General features: G+C 50.8%; 2 protein-coding genes across 2 annotated transcripts; both read left to right on the forward strand.

Annotated features, from left to right (window-relative positions):
* Window positions 1-8: 8 nt before the first annotated feature.
* Window positions 9-2,201, forward strand: LOC114487714 (dnaJ homolog subfamily B member 1-like). Its single transcript, XM_055080795.1, has one exon. The coding sequence runs from the start codon at window positions 1,645-1,647 to the stop codon at window positions 2,023-2,025; it is 381 nt and encodes a 126-aa protein (XP_054936770.1). The 5' UTR covers window positions 9-1,644; the 3' UTR covers window positions 2,026-2,201.
* A 4,039-nt stretch (window positions 2,202-6,240) lies between these two features.
* On the forward strand, window positions 6,241-10,084 carry DNAJB1 (DnaJ heat shock protein family (Hsp40) member B1). The gene is made up of 3 exons (XM_007129436.3): window positions 6,241-6,570; window positions 7,803-8,383; window positions 8,686-10,084. The coding sequence occupies exons 1-3, from the start codon at window positions 6,360-6,362 to the stop codon at window positions 8,914-8,916; spliced, it is 1,023 nt and encodes a 340-aa protein (XP_007129498.1). The 5' UTR covers window positions 6,241-6,359; the 3' UTR covers window positions 8,917-10,084.
* The last annotated feature ends 9,938 nt before the right edge of the window (window positions 10,085-20,022 follow it).

Genomic DNA, 20,022 nt, shown 5'->3' on the forward strand with positions numbered 1-20,022 from the left:
GACTCATCCTCCCAGGTCAGCTGGTGTGTTTCCTAGTCCAGGGTCCTTACTGACACTGTTACCCTGGGGTCGGGGGTGGCCAGGGATGGCCGGAATCCCCCTGCTAGACAGCAGGGGAAGGCCATGCATCTTTCTCAGGAGTTCCAGCCTGCACAAGGGCAGTAGTTACCTGAAGTTTTTTGCCAGGAAGCGGGTGGCTCAGCAGCCCACCATTCAACCAGACGGCTAGTCACCCCTTTGACAGCACTTCCTCTAGGCCAGGCCTGTCCTGGGCAGTTCACAAATGTTGAATCAACGTCAACTTCAAAGCCCTATGAGGCAGGTACAACTACTACCCACATTGTACAGATGAGGAAGCTAAAGGCCCTGGAAGGCTCAGTAACCAGCCCAAGCTCAAACAGCCAGGAAGAGCTGGAACCAAGAATGAAACCGGGCTGTCTGGCTCCAGAGCCAGTGTCACACCACCCAGACCTCCCAAGCAGTTCTTCCAGCATACTCTCCCCTTCACAGGGCACCACCACCTACCCCACCCTTCCCTTCTCAGGTGGCACCCCTTTCTGAGCCTTCTTACCCCGTCAGCCCTGCCCTTGACCACAGACACCCCAGACTCTCAGAGCTGAAAGGGATCATGTTGCCCACAGATGAGGAAACAGAGGTCCTGAGAGGTGTATGACATGCCCACGTCTCCCCCAAATCATAAAGGTAGTGGGGAGGGGAAAAAGAAGCAGGTGTATTAAAAATAGCCAGGAATATTTACGAAGCGTCGGTTCCAGACACGTTTCTGGCACTGGAGACCCAGCACTGACAAAACCCAGTCCCTGCCCTCGTGGTGATCGCAGGCTGGGAGGAGGGTGACATTTAGCATGAAAACCAAGGAACAGGGTAATTTCAAATTTCAGTGGCAGGGGTTCTTGAGCATACGGTAAACTGAAAGGCTTGAGGAGCTGGACTGAGAAGACCTCTCCAGGGAGATGAACTTTGGTCCCGGGTGCTCACCTCGCTTTACAGGGTACTGTATGGGTGAGGACAGGGACAGTACCGGGGCTCCCAAGTGCATTCTCCCCACAGCCGGTAGAAGACAGGTGGGTAATTTTAGTCCCAGAAGGAGGGTGGGTGTCTGGGGCAAGGAAAGATTAGGTAACTACCCCCGCCCCGAGACTCCTGGCAGGAACTGATTCCCATGCCCTGTGAGATAGGACCAGGCACGTTTGCTTCTACTGAAGAGACCCAGCCCCTCCCCGGAGCAGCGCGTCGTAACCTATTGACCTAGGCAGGGGACGGGCTGCGCGGCCGGCCGGGTCTTCAGGGGCAGTAAAACAAGATCGCTATTGGTTCCCGCGGAGGGTGGGCGGGGCCTCCGTCTCCCGGGGACGCGCGCCACGGGGAGGCGTTGCCGAGGAAGGAGCGGGAAGGGGCGTGGCCGCGCGCAGGGGGCTGTGGCGGCGCGGCCCCGCCCCGGATGTTGCGCGTCGCAGCCTGGGCGGAGGCGATTGATCGAAACTGCGTAGGGGGCGGGGCGGAAGGTTCTGGAGGGGGCTGGCGGGCTCTGGAAGCTTCCGCCGGGCGGGTATATAGACTCCGGGAGTGGGCGGCGGCGGAGCCGGGGGACGGCTACAGCTGGGCGGTGGGCCGTAGGCGCGGGCAATGGGCAAGGACTATTACCAGACGCTGGGCCTGGCCCGCGGTGCGTCGGATGAGGAGATCAAGAGGGCCTACCGTCGCCAGGCGCTGCGTTACCACCCGGACAAGAACAAGGAGCCCGGCGCCGAGGAGAAGTTCAAGGAGATCGCCGAGGCCTACGACGTGCTCAGCGACCCGCGCAAGCGCGAGATCTTCGACCGCTATGGGGAGGAAGGTAGTGTGCGCGCGCGCGCGGCCGGGGGCGCGGCCCCGCCGTTTGACAGGCGGAGAAACCGAGGCACAGCGGCCACGCTGCGGCGTCCCGGGGCCTGGGGGGCGCTCCGGCCCCCGGGGGCGAGTAGCCCCCGCCGCCCTCTGGCCACATGGGCCTTCGCTCTCGGATAGGCGGCCGCCCGATGGGAGGAGCAGCCCTGGCTGCGCTGCTCGCCCAGAAGCTTCTAGTATGTCTGGGGCTGCCCCTCCCTGGGCGCCCGCCTCCGCCCACTGCCCCGATCGGTCCGGGGGGTGCGGGTGCAGAAGGAGAGGGTTCGGAGGCCTAGCTTGATTGGTGGCATTGTGGCCCCGCGGGCCCTAGGCTCAAGTGGGGCTTCCCTGGTGGCGCAGTGGTTGAGAGTCCGCCTGCCGATGCAGGGGACGCGGGTTCGTGCCCCGGTCCGGGAGGATCCCACGTGCCGCGGAGCGGCTGGGCCCGTGAGCCGTGGCCGCTGAGCCTGCGCGTCCGGAGCCTGTGCCCCGCAAGGGAGAGGCCCCAACAGTGAGAGGCCCGCGTACTGAAAAAAAAAAAAAAAAAAAAAAAAAAACACTCGTCTTTTCCAGAGGTCCTTTAAAATGGAATCACACAGTAAATAGACTTTTGAATCTGCCTTCTTTCATTAACATAATGCATTTGCGGTTCCTCTGCATTGTTTCCTGTGTCAGTAGCTCAGTCTTTTTTTATGGCCGAATAGTATTCCATCATGTTGCCAGATCACAGTTTATTCATTCACCCACTGAAGGATATTTAGGTTTTAATGGCTGTTGGTAATGACAAATAAAGCCTTGATAACTATTTGCTCATGGGTTTTTTATGTGAACATAGGTTTTTATTTCACATGGGTATTCCACCAGGGGAAGATTGTTAGCTTGTATGGCTGTAATGCTTTTGAAGTTCTTTTTCATGAAGAGAAGAGTTGAAAAAAATGGCGATGCTTTTTAAAAAAAAATTAAGGCTTTATCATCATCTGAATCACATCTTAACATAAGCTGAGTGCTTACCATAAATACTCAGTATGCTAAACACTTTACACCTCAGCATTTTATTCACTGGGTGACCTCAGGCAAGTCACATGACCTCTCAGAGCCTCAGTTTCCCTACCGGTAAAACGGAGGTAATGACAGTCCAACCTCATAGGATTATTGTCAGGATTAAATGAGTTAATACACATCAAGTGCTTGGAACCAGCTTGACACACAGTAGGACAATGTCAGTGTTAGCTGTTATTATGATGTTCATTTCCTGGCCCCTCTCAGATTCATCCACATAGCAACCCTGGGAGGTAAGGCCTACCCTTATCCCATTTTATGGAGGACATACCTAGCAATTCGAGAGGTAGAGCAAATTGTGCAAGATCACACAGGCAGTAAATAATTAAATAGTCCAGGATTTCAGCGGAGGCTGACCGACTCCAGACTCACCTGCTTAGTTCTTTTTATTTTTTATTTTTTAATTTATTTTTGGCTGCGTTGGGTCTTCATTGCTGCGCGCGGGCTTTCTCTGGTTGCAGTGAGCGGGGGCTGCTCTTCGTTGCGGTGCACGGGCTTCTCATTGCGGTGGCTTCTCTTGTTGCGGCGCGCGGGCTCTAGGGCATGCAGGCTTCAGTAATTGTGGCTCGTGGGCTCTCAGAGCGCAGGCTCAGTAGTAGTAGTTGCTCCGCGGCATGTGGGAGCTTCCTGGACCAGGGATCAAACCTGTGTCCCCTGCATTGACAGGTGGATTCTCAACCATCGCGCCACCAGGGAAGTCCTGCTTAGTTCTTATATTAGGGTTCTATTGGATACCAAAGAACAGAACCAGTAGGATATATGTGTTTGTGAGTGTGTCTTGTGTATTAAGAGATTTATTTCAGGCATTGGCTCACACGATTGCGGGGGCCGGCAAGGCAAGTCTGAAATCTGTAGGGCAGACCAGCAGGCTGGAAACTCTTGGCCAGGAATTGATGCTTCATCCTCAGGGAAACCTCAGTATTTGCTTTTAAGGCCTTTCACTGTTTGCTTTTTTCTTTTCTTTTTTTCTTTTTGGCCTCGCGGCTTGTGGGATCTTAGTTCCCCAACCCAGGAATGAACCCTAGCCTTCGGCAGCGAGAGCACAGAACCCTAACCACTGTACCACCAGGGAATTCCCTCAGTGTTTGATTTTGAAGCCTTTCAACTGATTGGATGAGGTCCACCCACAATACCAATGGTCATCTCCTGTACTTAGAGTCAACTGATTATAGATGTTAACCTAACCACATCTACAAAACACCTTCACAGCAGCACTTAGATTAGTGTTTAACTGAATAACTGGGTACAATTGCCTAGCCAAGGCAATGCATACAACTACCCATCACATCTTCTCTTCTTCTCTGAGTTGAGAGCTCAAACCTCTGCTGAGATTTCTGCAGAGGCCACTTTTCCAATAACATTCCAAAGTGCCCAGTAAGTGTCCAGGTAGAAGAATCATAGCCATAAGAAGAGATGTTGAGTTTGGTTTTTGTTTTTTCTTTTGGCGGGGGGTTAAACAATTAAAACTTCTTGAACATGACCCAGGCTTGCTCAAGGAAGGGAGAGTTCCCAGCTCTCAGGTTGCCCCTAAACACGAGGACACCCTTCGCATGATGTTTCTGGCCCACTCAGAGCTATGTGAAGACCCTTGGAGGCTGCCACATCTGTTAACTCTTAAATTTATAAGTGTGAGGAAATGCACAAGCTCTGAGTTTTTCCCCACGGTGACTCTCCCGCTATCTGTTTATGTAGCTTTTAAAAAAATCAAACTCTCTCCCCTCCATGATTGGTTCAGGAACCCTGCAGTGCTGTGCCCCTGGGCACCCAGCCCAGACTCATCCTCCCAGGTCAGCTGGTGTGTTTCCTAGTCCAGGGTCCTTACTGACACTGTTACCCTGGGGTCGGGGGTGGCCAGGGATGGCCGGAATCCCCCTGCTAGACAGCAGGGGAAGGCCATGCATCTTTCTCAGGAGTTCCAGCCTGCACAAGGGCAGTAGTTACCTGAAGTTTTTTGCCAGGAAGCGGGTGGCTCAGCAGCCCACCATTCAACCAGACGGCTAGTCACCCCTTTGACAGCACTTCCTCTAGGCCAGGCCTGTCCTGGGCAGTTCACAAATGTTGAATCAACGTCAACTTCAAAGCCCTATGAGGCAGGTACAACTACTACCCACATTGTACAGATGAGGAAGCTAAAGGCCCTGGAAGGCTCAGTAACCAGCCCAAGCTCAAACAGCCAGGAAGAGCTGGAACCAAGAATGAAACCGGGCTGTCTGGCTCCAGAGCCAGTGTCACACCACCCAGACCTCCCAAGCAGTTCTTCCAGCATACTCTCCCCTTCACAGGGCACCACCACCTACCCCACCCTTCCCTTCTCAGGTGGCACCCCTTTCTGAGCCTTCTTACCCCGTCAGCCCTGCCCTTGACCACAGACACCCCAGACTCTCAGAGCTGAAAGGGATCATGTTGCCCACAGATGAGGAAACAGAGGTCCTGAGAGGTGTATGACATGCCCACGTCTCCCCCAAATCATAAAGGTAGTGGGGAGGGGAAAAAGAAGCAGGTGTATTAAAAATAGCCAGGAATATTTACGAAGCGTCGGTTCCAGACACGTTTCTGGCACTGGAGACCCAGCACTGACAAAACCCAGTCCCTGCCCTCGTGGTGATCGCAGGCTGGGAGGAGGGTGACATTTAGCATGAAAACCAAGGAACAGGGTAATTTCAAATTTCAGTGGCAGGGGTTCTTGAGCATACGGTAAACTGAAAGGCTTGAGGAGCTGGACTGAGAAGACCTCTCCAGGGAGATGAACTTTGGTCCCGGGTGCTCACCTCGCTTTACAGGGTACTGTATGGGTGAGGACAGGGACAGTACCGGGGCTCCCAAGTGCATTCTCCCCACAGCCGGTAGAAGACAGGTGGGTAATTTTAGTCCCAGAAGGAGGGTGGGTGTCTGGGGCAAGGAAAGATTAGGTAACTACCCCCGCCCCGAGACTCCTGGCAGGAACTGATTCCCATGCCCTGTGAGATAGGACCAGGCACGTTTGCTTCTACTGAAGAGACCCAGCCCCTCCCCGGAGCAGCGCGTCGTAACCTATTGACCTAGGCAGGGGACGGGCTGCGCGGCCGGCCGGGTCTTCAGGAGCAGTAAAACAAGATCGCTATTGGTTCCCGCGGAGGGTGGGCGGGGCCTCCGTCTCCCGGGGACGCGCGCCACGGGGAGGCGTTGCCGAGGAAGGAGCGGGAAGGGGCGTGGCCGCGCGCAGGGGGCTGTGGCGGCGCGGCCCCGCCCCGGATGTTGCGCGTCGCAGCCTGGGCGGAGGCGATTGATCGAAACTGCGTAGGGGGCGGGGCGGAAGGTTCTGGAGGGGGCTGGCGGGCTCTGGAAGCTTCCGCCGGGCGGGTATATAGACTCCGGGAGTGGGCGGCGGCGGAGCCGGGGGACGGCTACAGCTGGGCGGTGGGCCGTAGGCGCGGGCAATGGGCAAGGACTATTACCAGACGCTGGGCCTGGCCCGCGGTGCGTCGGATGAGGAGATCAAGAGGGCCTACCGTCGCCAGGCGCTGCGTTACCACCCGGACAAGAACAAGGAGCCCGGCGCCGAGGAGAAGTTCAAGGAGATCGCCGAGGCCTACGACGTGCTCAGCGACCCGCGCAAGCGCGAGATCTTCGACCGCTATGGGGAGGAAGGTAGTGTGCGCGCGCGCGCGGCCGGGGGCGCGGCCCCGCCGTTTGACAGGCGGAGAAACCGAGGCACAGCGGCCACGCTGCGGCGTCCCGGGGCCTGGGGGGCGCTCCGGCCCCCGGGGGCGAGTAGCCCCCGCCGCCCTCTGGCCACATGGGCCTTCGCTCTCGGATAGGCGGCCGCCCGATGGGAGGAGCAGCCCTGGCTGCGCTGCTCGCCCAGAAGCTTCTAGTATGTCTGGGGCTGCCCCTCCCTGGGCGCCCGCCTCCGCCCACTGCCCCGATCGGTCCGGGGGGTGCGGGTGCAGAAGGAGAGGGTTCGGAGGCCTAGCTTGATTGGTGGCATTGTGGCCCCGCGGGCCCTAGGCTCACCTGGGCGAGGTTGGAGGCTCTGCCGCCCTGGGGCGCAGGGCGGGGCCTCTGGCTGAGCGCCGGGCACAGCCTGCGTGTAGTGAGCCTGCAAACGATAGTGACAGTTAACGCCGAGCGACCTCCCGGGGCTCTCTGAGGGTGGAGTGAGGTAATCCCTGTAAAGTGCTTACCTGGCTCCGTGCCGTGCCGGGCACGTCGTCGGCCGTCAAGGTGCAAGGAGCAATGGGGCCACAATGAGGCCCAGAGGCCCAGCCTCCCCGGGGTAGCCCTCTTCAGGGAAAAAGAAAGCTTTCTTGTTGTCCAGTTGCCCGTTGATGATTCAGGCTGGCTTCTGGGCTTGGTCTTCAGGAGGAAGTGACTTTTTATATAAGAACGGTGGCAGTAAGTGCCAGAGTGTGAGAATTTGAAAGTCTTCGTTTACAGTTTCCACCTTCATCTCTTCATCTCTACTCTCCCACACGTCTCTAGCCCTAAAATATTTAAGAGCAAACATTTAGTGAAAATTGATCCTGAGTTGTGCTTTTTTCATCGAATCTGTTAGTGAATTCTTTGTACTCCTTGTAACATTGCAGGAAGGATGGGTTACTCAGGTGTGAGGACCTGGGTGACCCCCAGAGATATGGCCATCTCAGAGCTTGAGCCTTTCACCACTGTCATGCCACAATGACCTACCTACCTTGGGGAGGAAGGGTTCTGTTTTTGCCGCTGCAAGTGGGAGGTAAAAGCTTGGGGTTCTTCCTTATTCTTCCCAGACAGGCTAAAAAAATTCCTCCCGCAATGGCTCCTAAGCTTTTTTCCTTAAGGAAAGCTCCTGGAGAGCTAAGCTCCTAGCCAGCCATCTGATTTCTTCTGCTTTTGCTTTTCAGGCCTAAAGGGCAGTGGCCCCAGTGGCGGGAGCAGCGGTGGTGCTAACGGTACCTCTTTCAGCTACACATTCCATGGAGACCCTCACGCCATGTTTGCTGAGTTCTTCGGTGGCCGAAATCCCTTTGACACCTTTTTTGGGCAGCGCAACGGAGAGGAAGGCATGGACATCGATGACCCATTCTCAGGCTTCCCCATGGGCATGGGTGGCTTCACCAACATGAACTTTGGCCGCTCCCGCCCTGCCCAAGAGCCCACCCGAAGGAAGCAAGATCCCCCTGTCACCCATGACCTTAGGGTATCACTTGAAGAGATCTATAGCGGCTGTACCAAGAAAATGAAAATCTCTCATAAGCGGCTGAACCCTGATGGAAAGAGCATTCGCAATGAAGACAAAATCTTGACCATTGAAGTGAAGCGGGGGTGGAAAGAAGGGACCAAAATCACCTTCCCCAAGGAAGGAGACCAGACCTCCAACAACATTCCAGCCGACATCGTCTTTGTTTTAAAGGACAAGCCACACAATATCTTTAAGAGAGACGGCTCTGATGTCATTTACCCAGCCAGGATCACCCTTCGGGAGGTAAGGCACTAAGCAGGGCAACGTCTGTGGAGGGAGAAGACTGCTTTTTGACACAGTTCAGTATTTGCTTGACACGTATTTGTGAGCTCTTGGTGCGTGCCAGGCTTGGGAGGTGCAGTAGCAACAAGACTTTGCAGTGCTCTGTTTTTCCAGAGCTTCTGTGCTGGTGACCTGGGTGGATCTGGTGGCAGGGTCTTAACTACAAAGGCCTCATGGTGCTTACCCTATATTAAACAGCCTCTGGGAAGGATGTGAGCTTCCGAAGCTACTCTCTGTCTAATGTTGTCCATTTGCTTTCTAAGGCTCTGTGTGGCTGTACAGTGAATGTCCCAACTCTGGATGGCAGGACCATACCTGTTGTATTCAAAGATGTCATCAGGCCTGGAATGAGGCGAAAAGTTCCTGGAGAAGGACTTCCTCTCCCCAAAATGCCCGAGAAACGTGGGGACCTCATTATTGAGTTTGAAGTGATCTTCCCCGAAAGGATTCCCCAGACGTCAAGAACCGTTCTTGAGCAGGTTCTTCCGATATAGTCAACTGTGTTCCCCAAGGACTGACCAGGGACCTTTCCAGAGCTCAAGGATTTCCAGATTGTTCCCCCAGCTGTGGACCCGCTAGAGGGCGGGAGGGCCCAGGGCGGGCTTTCGTACTGCTGAATGTTTTCCAGAGAATATATTACAGTCTTTTAAAGTCGTGCACTAGACTTAAGTGGTTTTTCGAGCGATAGGGTGGTAGGTGGTGGGGACAGCAGGAAAAGGCAGTCCAGTCTGCCCCTCTGGGTCCTGCCGCCCTCCGAGATGGGCCCACACCCTCCTCCACCAGGCCCTGCCCAGGGGGAGAGGCAGACCCACAGCTGGACTTGATCCCTCTGTAGTCCCTTTGCTTGCAGATGTTAGACGTGGTATGGACCTGCCTTCTTGGTTACCAGCCCCTGTACACTCCTCAGTTTCTGTTGTATAATCAGTTCATGTTTTATTCTGTATTTGTCTCCCACGTCTTACTCTTCCCCTGAAGAATCCCGTCTTTTCTCTTGCCATCTCAAATTGAGAACCTAGACTATTTTTGCCGAACTGCCTCGCCGGCTCCCACAAGCAATACCTCTCTCGTTCCAGCAAGACCAAGGGAGCCGGCCTCCAGTGAGCGAGTAACTTGTGCAGCTGCCTCGCCCTCGAGTCTCTGGGGCCCTGGCCGGAGCAGGGGGTCCTCTTGACCCCTGGCTCCAAGGCTGAGTGCGCTCACTTTCCTTTTCTGTAAGGCAATCTTTTGGCGCACCTGGGATTTACCAGTGGCCCAGGTAATTTTTCGTTTAATGGACTCTGGACTCTCAAAAGGATCTGATCCTTTTGCATTTTGCACAGCCCTAGGTATAATCCCTTTTGATAAAAGGGTCTTTGCTTCTGATTACAGGAGCACTGTGGAACGTCTGTAAATATGTTTTTATAATTCCGTGTAAAGTTGGTGCACACTCAAATAAAACCAGTCCACAGCAGCTGCTGCTCTCCGTAAGGCGCCATGATGGAATTCGGAAGGAACCTGGTGGGGGCGGGGGGAGGCATGTAGGAACAAGTATCTGTTCTTTGCCAGCCAGTCTGGTGCTCAGACCTTTAGACTCATTGTAAGTTGCCACTGCCAACACAAGACCAAAGTGTGTGACTTGTCAATGTGCAGTGTGACAGCATTAAAGACTGATGCTAAACCTCAGGGGAGCGGTCCTGTGACTGTTTGAGGGCTCTGCTGACGGGCTGGGGTGGGGTCTGGGCAGCCCTCCAGAGGCAACCAGGGTGGGTGGGTGGGAGGGAGGGGTGAACAGAAGGCAGGAGCCCTCTGCAAGGGAGAGAGGTCACCCGCCTTGAGCTGGATGTGGCGTGGGTAACAGCAACCCACAGGACTCGATCCAGGCGTCCGGAGAGCCCGCTGGATTCCGAGCTTGCTTTTTGTGAAGGTTGGGGCCAGAGTTAAGCAGGTCCCCTCCCAGTCTTCCAAGGTCGGGTTGCTGGGGCCAAAGGGAGGTGTATGTTCTACTCTCTTAATCTCCCCCCACTCCTTACTTGCTGGAACAGGCTGGTGTCAGGCAGACCCTGGCCAAACCAGACTAGGATTCCAGCCCAGGGCTGGCCCTGCCCTGGTGAAGACCTATTTCCTGCCCTCCCTTTATTTGCAGGCCACTGAAACTGCTTTTACTGTGCAACTTTTTTTAAGGAACTGGTTTTATTTTAAGGTAAGTAATTACACAGGCGGAAAACAATGTATTGCTATTTTGCTATGAAACGTCTTGATGTAAAAACTTAAATAACACCATGTTTAACGTCAACCTAGGAGTGGCTTTCCCTTCCCACTGAAAGAATTTAACCACTGAAAGCAGTCTAAGAGCAGTGCTGTCCAAGAGAACTTTCTTCAGTGATGGGAATGTCTTATGTCTTTTAAAACAGAAATTCTTTTAAGATGCAATAGAAGTTGCTTGGTAGCTCCAGCCACATTTCAAGTGCTCAGCAGCCACACATGGTTAGTGGTGACTTGGGTTAAGACATGGGTGTCTTAGAAGGGCAGCCACGTGGAGCCCAGAGAGGCCATCCTAGTTGGGAGGTGACCCGTGGAGTATCAGAGCCAGAAGGGACCTTATCACAAGATTTGTTTACTGAAGCAGGGACCAAGATGACATTTACTGCAGAATTGGCCCTGGCCTCGGTTGGGGTCACAGACCCCCCAGGGCTGCCAATCCCCCCACCCCCGTCTCCCTCATTACATAGCAGGTCCCTGTGAACTTCATATCCAAGGGCCACCAGCACAAACATGCACAAAGCCTCAATGTGTCACAGTTCTGGTAACTTAGAGCAATAACCTAGCCAGGGCAGTGGATGGGGCAGTGTGAGTCTAGGAAAATGTTCACACTGAAAAAGACAGAAGGGACCCTAGTGGATGGAAAGCCTGCCCCTCAGATGTACAGCTTTTGCCCACGCTGGACACGGTTGTGTGTGTCAAGTGTCTGGTTGTCTGAAAGTGGACCTCTCCTCCTCCTTAGCTTCCCTTTAAGGGATTTATTTTACTTTCCCATGCTGCCTATCTGACCACGTTTCAGAGTTCCTTCCATATCTGTGCGTGTGGAGCTGCCTCTTTTTCGGGCCCACTTCATCGTTATCCATTGCACCAGGAGTGTCGCATTGATTCAAACAGTAGAAAACTCAAAATTTACATTCAGCCTGTGGTGAAAAGTCGAGTCCCCTCCCTCAGGACCACTGTAGACAAGCCATGGCATTAGAAAATTTTTCCTTTTTTAAAAAATGGTTTTTATGCATCCTCCCAGAGAGAGTCTGCTTATATAAGCATAAGCATAATTTCTAAATTTTCAGTTTCAATTTTTGGCTATGTAGTCGCAGTACCAAATTTACAAGGGCGCATAGAGTTAAAAATTCTCCCTCCCACCCTGCTTTTGAGTCCACCCCCACTGAATGTTCCCAGTGTCTCCTGTGCATTTCCTTCTGAGATGCTGCGTGAATATATTTTTCTTTTTTTATACAAGTGGTACGTACTGTGTGCTATGTTTTTTTTTTTTCTTCCTCACATGTTATGGAAATAGCTTCCTCACTTCTGTTTTTCTACACATTGATTCTGCCAGGCCTGCTCAGGTGGGTGTGAAGATCTAGTTCAATGTTTGATGGCCCCTACCTCTCCTCTATCATTGCTCCTGCTTCTAGGTTAGAATCACAGCTCAAATCACTTTCTAGCTATGTGACCTTGAGCAAGTGACTTAACCTCCCTGTGCCTCAGTTTCTTCAAGTGTAAAATAGGCATAATAATAGTACTTCTAGGGTTGTAAGAGTTTTCAGGTATAGATATATAAGCACACAATGGGGCCTGGCACAGAACAAGCACTGTGTGTCAGTTATCTTTGTATCCCAATGTGGAAGTTTCTCAGCCCACAACTGGTAACTCCAAAGACGGAGGTGAGCCCAAGGTCTTCTGGGTCAGTGCTCTCGGCTCACGTCCAGGAACCAAATCCCCAGGCAAGCCCCTGAGACCCACAGCTCCACCCCAGTCCTCACCCAATTTGAGGAAACCATACCTAAAGTAGGCTCACTCCCATGCTGTCTTGTCACCACCTGCTCACTTGACAGCAGCAGTGGAGCACCAGGCGCTAGGACTGAGCAGCCCTGGGTTTGATTCCCAGCTCTGCCACTCTGCAGCTGTGTGTTCTTGGGCAAGTGACTTCACTTCTCTGAGTCTCAGTGGCCTCCTTTAAAAACAGGGCTAATGAAGGTACAGACTTGATAGAGGTGTGAAAACTGGGCAAGGTAGGGCACTGGGGAGGCAAAAGAACGTGGGATTAAGAACTTGGCTTCTGGAGAGTGTGCTGAGTTCAAATTCTGATCACTGCATTCCCCTGGACAAATTACAAACCTCTCAGAGCCTCCGTTTCCTCCCATGTGAAACAGGACTAATCATAGCCACTCCCAACTTTCTCACTCCCCCAGAGCCAGAACTCAGACAGCTAACCCCTGAGAAGAACTTCACACAGGCCTGGCATGGAGCAAGTGTGCAATTAACACAAACACATATTTCTAAGGCAGTTAGGGTAAACCTGCCCCAGGTCTCCATAAATATTAGTTATTCTCATTAGTTGTTAATCATTGAAGGACCCAGCAAAGTGCCTGACACATAATAAGCATTGTCCATACAGTAAATATTTATTCAATACCTACAGTGTGCCCAGTCCTGTTCTTGATGCTGGGGACACAGCAGTGAACAAAACTTGCAAAAACTCCTGCCTTTGCAGAGCTGACAGTCTAGTGAGTAGAGTGAGAAAGAAAAAAATTAAGGATAAATAAATAAATCATCTAATATGCTAGATTGTGATGAGAGTGATGGAGAAATATAAAACAAGTGGGTAGAGAGTGTTGGGTGCAGTTTTAAGTAACATGGTCAGTGAATACCTCACGGGGAAGGTGACGTTTGAACAAAGAGTTGAAGGAGGTAAGGGGAGAGCCATGTGAATACTGAGGGAAGGACCTTCCAGGCAGAAGGAATAGCCTGTGAAAAGGCCCTGAAACAGGAGCGTGCCTGAGCTTAAGGAACAGCCAGGAGAGCAAGGGGTGAGTGGGAGGTGAAGGCAGGGCAGACGGTGCAGGGCCTGGTGGGCCACTGGAGAACTTTGGCTTTTCCTGAGTGAGGCAGGAGCTTGCAAAGGTTTTGGTTTTTGCTTTGTCTTAATTTTCCTTTGTTTAGTGGGTGGGTGGGGAAGGGGGAGACTGTCATTTGATTGTATAACTTCAAGTACGCGAGCTATATCATCAGTCTCTTGAAATTTCAACGCACCAAGCTTCCATTTCCAAATAGCACAAAGCAAACAATAAGCATCTATTTTCTATTAAAATCTAGTCCTTAAAGTACAGAAATTCATGCTCCCTCCCACGAACCTGAGAATGCTTTCACGGCCTGCTGATTCCATGCTTGGTGGCGGACGGGGACGTGGTGGTGTCTGATTTCTTCTGAGTTCTCAAACTCTATGATTATTCAGTGAGACAACTTCCCTCTTTGTCATGAAGAGAGGAGCGATAGCCTTGGGAACACTCCAGAAGGTCCTCCTTCTGAGCAACCTGAGTTTCCATGAGCTCACCAACCATGCCTTAATAATCTCTGCATCACCGGCACCCAGGGCTGCCCTTGGCCCAGAACTGACACTCTGAGTGTTTGTTGAATGAGTAATTGTGTGACAAAGTGATTCAGACAAGAGGACCTGCAACACTTGCCGTATCACTGCTCATGTCAGGGAGTGTGCAGAGGAACACACCCAGCCCTGAGGTCTGCTGGTGGGTACCCCCAGCAAGTGGTGCCCCCATACCCTACTGCTTCCAGTTCCCACCTGGAAGAAGTGGATATTCTGTCTGGCCCCAGGAAAGCCCCTATTTCCTAGGATCCTGTTTCTATTTCAGGATTCATGTATTAGTCATTGGGCACAGTTCCTGAAGGCCAGCTCAACACTAGACCCCAGGGGACCCAGTGAGAGGCAAACAAAGCCATCGGGGAGGCGGGGAGTGGGGGATGGCGCCGGGGGAAATCGTGGAGCTCACAGTCTTCCAGGAAACACAGACCTCTGTTTTAGTTTCCTGCGGCTGCTGTAACAAAGTACAACAAACTGGGTGGCCTGAAGCAGCAGGAATTTATTCTCTTGCAGTTCAGGCAGCCAGAAGGCCAAAACTAAGATTTCAACAGGGTTGGTTCCTTCTGGAGGCTCCGAAGGAGAATCTGTTCCATGCACCTCTCCTGGCTTCTGGTGGTTGCCAACAATCCTTGGCGTTCCTTGGATTGTGGCTAATCACTCCAAACCCTGCCTCTGTCTTCACGAGGCCATCTCCCCTTCCTGTCTCTGTGTCTTCTTTTCTGTCTCTTATAAGGACACGTTGGATTCAGGGCCCGTTTAAATCCAGGATGATCTCACCTTGAGATCCTTAATTTAATTACTTCTGCAAGACCCTCATGCCAAATAAGGTCACATTCACAGGTTCAGGCACACGGGCCTATATCTTCTGGGGGTCCACCATTCAGCCTATGATAGCAGGCAAAGTAAATACTTCCCATGACCGGAGAGCTTGGAGAGAGGATGCATGGTGGGCCCCGGGCACACAGGCCAAGGGATAGGAGCTTGTCAGGGTGCAGAGATGGGCCATTGGAGCTGCGGCCCTGTGGATGAGGCTCTCAGACAGACCAGGGGCGTGGACCAAGCAAGGCTGAGCTGAGAAGCATGAGGTCCTTGAGGCCTGGCGTGGGCGAAACAGAGAGAGCAGGAGAGAGTAAAGTGGGGCGTGCCCAGGACTGAGACAGGCCCAGAGTCAGGGCCCTTCTGAGACTGGCCCCCATGCTTGAGGCAGAGGAGAAGCCAGTTGAAAGAGCTTGAGTCAGGAGGGACACGGCATGATTTGCTTTTGCCTCGAAGTTGGAGTTGACGTCTGGGTGGTTTGTCTCAATGGGGGCTCAACTTTCCTTGGGAGGATTATGCTGGACATCAATGTGGCCAGGCCTGACTCCAGATGAAATAGTTCATCAAAGTATTTTAAGGGCACACGGCTTTTTTGTGGGGGTCATCGGCAGAGGAAGGATGGGAACTGACTTAGGTGCTCACAGGTGCCTTCTGGGCGCTGTGGGGCTGGGGGGCGGGGAATAGATCTGGGGATGATCCAGGGTGGAGCTGGGAGATCAGGGAGAAATTGGCTTTGGGAGGTGATGGGGCTGGACCAGGTGGTGACAAAGGAGGTGGTAGGAAATGACTGGAGATGTATTTTGAAAGGAGATCTACCCATTGGCCCTCCAGATAGCAGCACTGTTGTTGGGTTTTATGGTGACTTCCTGAAATCCAGCAGCCAAAGGCAGCTGCTGGCACTGGGGCTGAGACTTGGGGCCACAGGACCTAGCCCAGTCAAGCCCACCTCCTCTGCTTCCCCTCAAGGCCCATCCCGCCGAGTCAGTCCAATCCTGCCAAGCTAATAGGGGGAGTCAAACCACAGGCCACAAAGAGCCAGGCAATCAAACTCTGAGATCACTCTGGCCAAGGCAATGTCCCTCAGCAATGTCCCTCCTGGGTCTTACCTGTCCCGCACATCTCGGGAGCAGGCCTCACATGCAACCTACACCTCCAGAGGGATGTCACAAGTGCTGGGGCAGTAGCTAAAGCATCACACCCATGAGTTGCTGGGCAACTTTGAACCCAGTGGCTCCCCTTCTTTGAGCTTCAGTCACCTCCTCTGTAGAATGGGGGAGATATCCAGTGGAAATACTCCTGAAAAGCAGCCAGCATGTGGCCTGGCACACAGTAAGGAATTAATAAATGTATCTATCTCTATCATGTTTCTGTTATGAATACTGTGTTATTCACCACAACAGTTTAATAATAGCAGCTGATGTTCACTGAGCACTTACCATCTGCCCAGCACCATTGTAGGCATTTGACACAGAAGAGTTCATTTATCCTGGTATAATCGTAATGACTTTAGGAAGTGGGTCCTGTTATGATCACCATTTTACAGATGAGGTGACTGGGTATACGGGGGGAAGGGGCTCACCCTGGGTCACACAGCTGGTGAGCAGTGCAGGTTATGGAGAAATATGACTGTATCCTACCCCACAACCTGAGATGAACTAGAGGTGGAAAAAACACAAAGGAAAAGAAAAACCATAGAATGGGTTAAAAAAAAACCAAAACTTTGTGATTTAAGGGTACAAAGGGTCTCCTTAATGAAATGTCACAGGCACAAACCACAAAATGTATATATTCTATTATAGTGAAATTTAAAATTTCTTTCCAACAGGACTTCCCTGGTGGTCCAGTGGCTAAGACTCCCCGCTCCCAACGCAGGGGGCCTGGGTTTGATCCCTGATCAGGGAACTAGATCCCACGTGCTGCAGCTAAAAGATCCCTCATGCCACTACTGAAGATCCCGCATGCCGCAACGAAGATCCCAGATGCGGCAACGAAAATCCCGCGTGCCGCAACTAAGACTCAGCACAGCCAAATAAATAAATGAATATATTTTTAAAAATTTCTTTCCAACGGAGGATAACATGGACAAAGTGAATCGTCACATAACACAGTGGTACACCACATCTGCAATGTCTAACACTGTATCCACCTCACATGGTTGTTAGGAGAGTTAAATGGTTTAATAAATATAAAGTTCTTAGATCAGTGCCTGGCACAGAGGAAGCTCTGCCTAAACATTATCTATCATTATTGAAACTGACAAGGGTTCAATAACCCAGTGCTATCCAATAGAACTATGCAAGCCCATATGTGACTTTAAATTTTCTAGTAGCCACATTAACATAGTAAAAAGAAACAGGTAAAAATAATTTTAATAATACTTTTTATTTAGCCCAGTATACCCAAATTATTGTCATCTTGACATGTAATCAGTACAGAAACTAATTAACGAGATGCACTATTTTTTTTACATCCTCTTTTCATTCTACTAAGTCTTAGAAATCCAGAGTGTGTTTTACACTTCCATCACATCTCAATTGGTATTAACCATATTTCAAGTGCTCAATAACCACATGTGGAGAGCGGAGTGTCACATTAGACAGATCATTTTGGACAGTGCAGATCTAGACTCTGTGAGGAACACGTGCAAATCAACAAGAAAAAGATAGCAACCCAAAGTGCAAAATGGGCAAAGAGTATGAACAGGCAATTTACAGAAGAGGGGAACCTGAAGGCCATCATGCAAATAAGATGCTCAAAGTGATTAGCAATCAGAGAAATGTAAAATAAAGCAATGGTGATGTCACTTGACAGTGAGTCAGAGTGGCAAGAATTAGAAGTTGGGTAATGCCAACGGCTGGTGGAGATGTGGGGACATGGGACCCTCCTGCAAAGCCAGTGGATGTGATGGGGCTACCTAGTCCAGAAGGCCACATAGGAAAACTGAGTATGCCCGGAGACCCAGTATCTCTGCATCCAGTACTCTCCCCTAGGGAGATTCTCACCAGGTCCCTAAGGGGGCGTGTCCAAGGCTGTTTGTTCATTGTGGTGTGGGGAGATGGAGGCTGCCTGGTTTCCATCCTTGGGGGACAGAGGAGTAAGATGTGAGGGATGCACCCCCTGAGACACCAAGCAGAAGTTAGAAGAAAAGAGATTCAAGAGATTAGCAATACAGATGGATCTTCAAGGCAGAATGCAAAACAAACAAACAAGCAGTACAGTGCTGAGTGGGTGAAAAAAGTAAAAAAACAAATATAATAGAACACCCGTATAAAACAATGCACATTTTCAAGGAAAGACACAAGCAAGGGTGCCTATTAAACCTACTGGAGGGTTGCCGCTGGGGATGGGAGGGAAATAGGGGTATTTTTTTTTCAGGTGTTTATTTTAAAAATTTCAAAGCTATAGAAAACTTACAAGAATAGTAAAATGAGAGACTTCCCTGGTGGTCCAGTGGGTAAGACTCTGAGCTCCCAATGCAGGAGGCCAGGGTTCGATCCCTGGTCAGGGAACTAGATCCCCACATGCATGCTGCAACTAAGAAGTCCTCAAACCGCAACTAAAGATTCCCACAGGCTGCAATGAAGATCCCACATGCTGCAACTAAGACCAGGTGCAACCAAAATAAATAAATAAATAATTTTTTTAAAAAAAGAATAGTAAAATGAATACGCATATACCACTCTCCTGGATTCAGTGGCAGTTGTTACTGTTTTGCCGTATTTGCTTTCTCTATCTCCCTATATGTTAATAGGAATGTATACCATCTTATAATATTGTATATAAAATGTTGTATATATATATAATTCTTTTCTGAGACATGTGACAGTTGCAGGCATCATGAATTTAACACTAAATAATTCAGTGAGTATGTCCTAAGAACATTCTCTTGTCTATCCACAGCACAACACTCACACTCAGGAAATTTTTTTTTTTTTTTTTTTTTTTTTTTTTTTGCGGTACACGGGCCTCTCACTATTGTGGCCTCTCCCGTTGCGGAGCACAGGCTCCGGACGCGCAGGCTCAGCGGCCATGGCTCACGGACCCAGCCGCTCCGCTGGCATGTGGGATCTTCCCGGACCAGGGCACGAACCCGCATCCCCTGCATCAGCAGGCGGACTCTCAACCACTGCGCCACCAGGAAAGCCCACACTCAGGAAATTTAACATGGATATGATATTATCTATTGGGTTTGCCAAAAATTTCGTTCGTTTTTTTCCGTAAGATGGCTCTAGTAGCACTTAGTTGTCTTTAACTTCATTCGAAACAATTTTTTCAGATCGTATTGTGACAGCTGTCATATCAGCGTGCATTAAAAAAAAAACCATCAAAATTGGTGAATTTTTGTGTAGTAGCCATTTTAATCTTGAAGGTGGAAGGGAAAAAAGCAACATTTTCAGCATATTATGCTTCGTTATTTCAAGAAAGGTAAAAACGCAACTGAAACGCAGAAAAAAAGATTTGTGCTGTGTATGGAGAAGATGCTGTGACTGATCGAATGTGTCAAAAGTGGTTTGCGAAGTTTTGTGCAAGAGATTTCTCGCTGGACGTTGCTCCACGGTTGGGTAGACCAGTTGAAGTTGACAGAGGTCAAATCGAGACATTAATTGAGAGCAATCAGTGTTATACCAGATAGCAGGCATACTCAAAATATTCAAATCAAGCATTGAAAATCATTTGCACCAGCTTGATGTTTGGGTTCCATGTAAGTTAAGCGAAAAAAACCTTCCTGACCCTATTTCTGCATGTGATTCTCTACTGAAAAGTAAAAAAAACATTCCATTTTTAAAACAAATTGTGACGGGCGATGAAAAGTGGATACTGTACATTAACGTGGAACAGAAGAGATCCTGGGGCAAGCAAAGTGAACCACCACCAACCACACCAAAGGCCGGTCTTCATCCAAAGAAGGTGATGTTGTGTATATGGTGGGATTGGAAGGGAGTCCTCTATTATGAGCTCCTTCCAGAAAACCAAATGATTAATTCCAACAAGTACTGCTCCCCAAAGTAGACCAACTGAAAGCAGCACTAGACAAAGAGCGTCTGGAATTAGTCAACAGAAAACACATAATCTTCCATCAGGATAATGCAAGACTGCATGTTTCTTTGATGACCAGGCAAAAACTGTTACACCTTGGCTGGGAATTTCTGATTCATCTGCTGTATTC

The sequence above is a fragment of the Physeter macrocephalus genome, chromosome 2 (assembly GCF_002837175.3).
Source record: "Physeter macrocephalus isolate SW-GA chromosome 2, ASM283717v5, whole genome shotgun sequence".
Lineage (NCBI taxonomy): Eukaryota > Metazoa > Chordata > Mammalia > Artiodactyla > Physeteridae > Physeter > Physeter macrocephalus.

Excerpts from the sequence above, each read along its gene's own strand:
- DNAJB1 (XM_007129436.3), top strand. The coding sequence starts at position 6,360 with ATGGGCAAGGACTATTACCAGACGCTGGGCCTGGCCCGCGGTGCGTCG. Across the intron at positions 6,571-7,802 it reads CGACCGCTATGGGGAGGAAG|GCCTAAAGGGCAGTGGCCCC; the intron begins GTAGTGTGCGCG and ends TTTGCTTTTCAG. Across the intron at positions 8,384-8,685 it reads CCAGGATCACCCTTCGGGAG|GCTCTGTGTGGCTGTACAGT; the intron begins GTAAGGCACTAA and ends TTGCTTTCTAAG.
- LOC114487714 (XM_055080795.1), top strand. The coding sequence starts at position 1,645 with ATGGGCAAGGACTATTACCAGACGCTGGGCCTGGCCCGCGGTGCGTCG.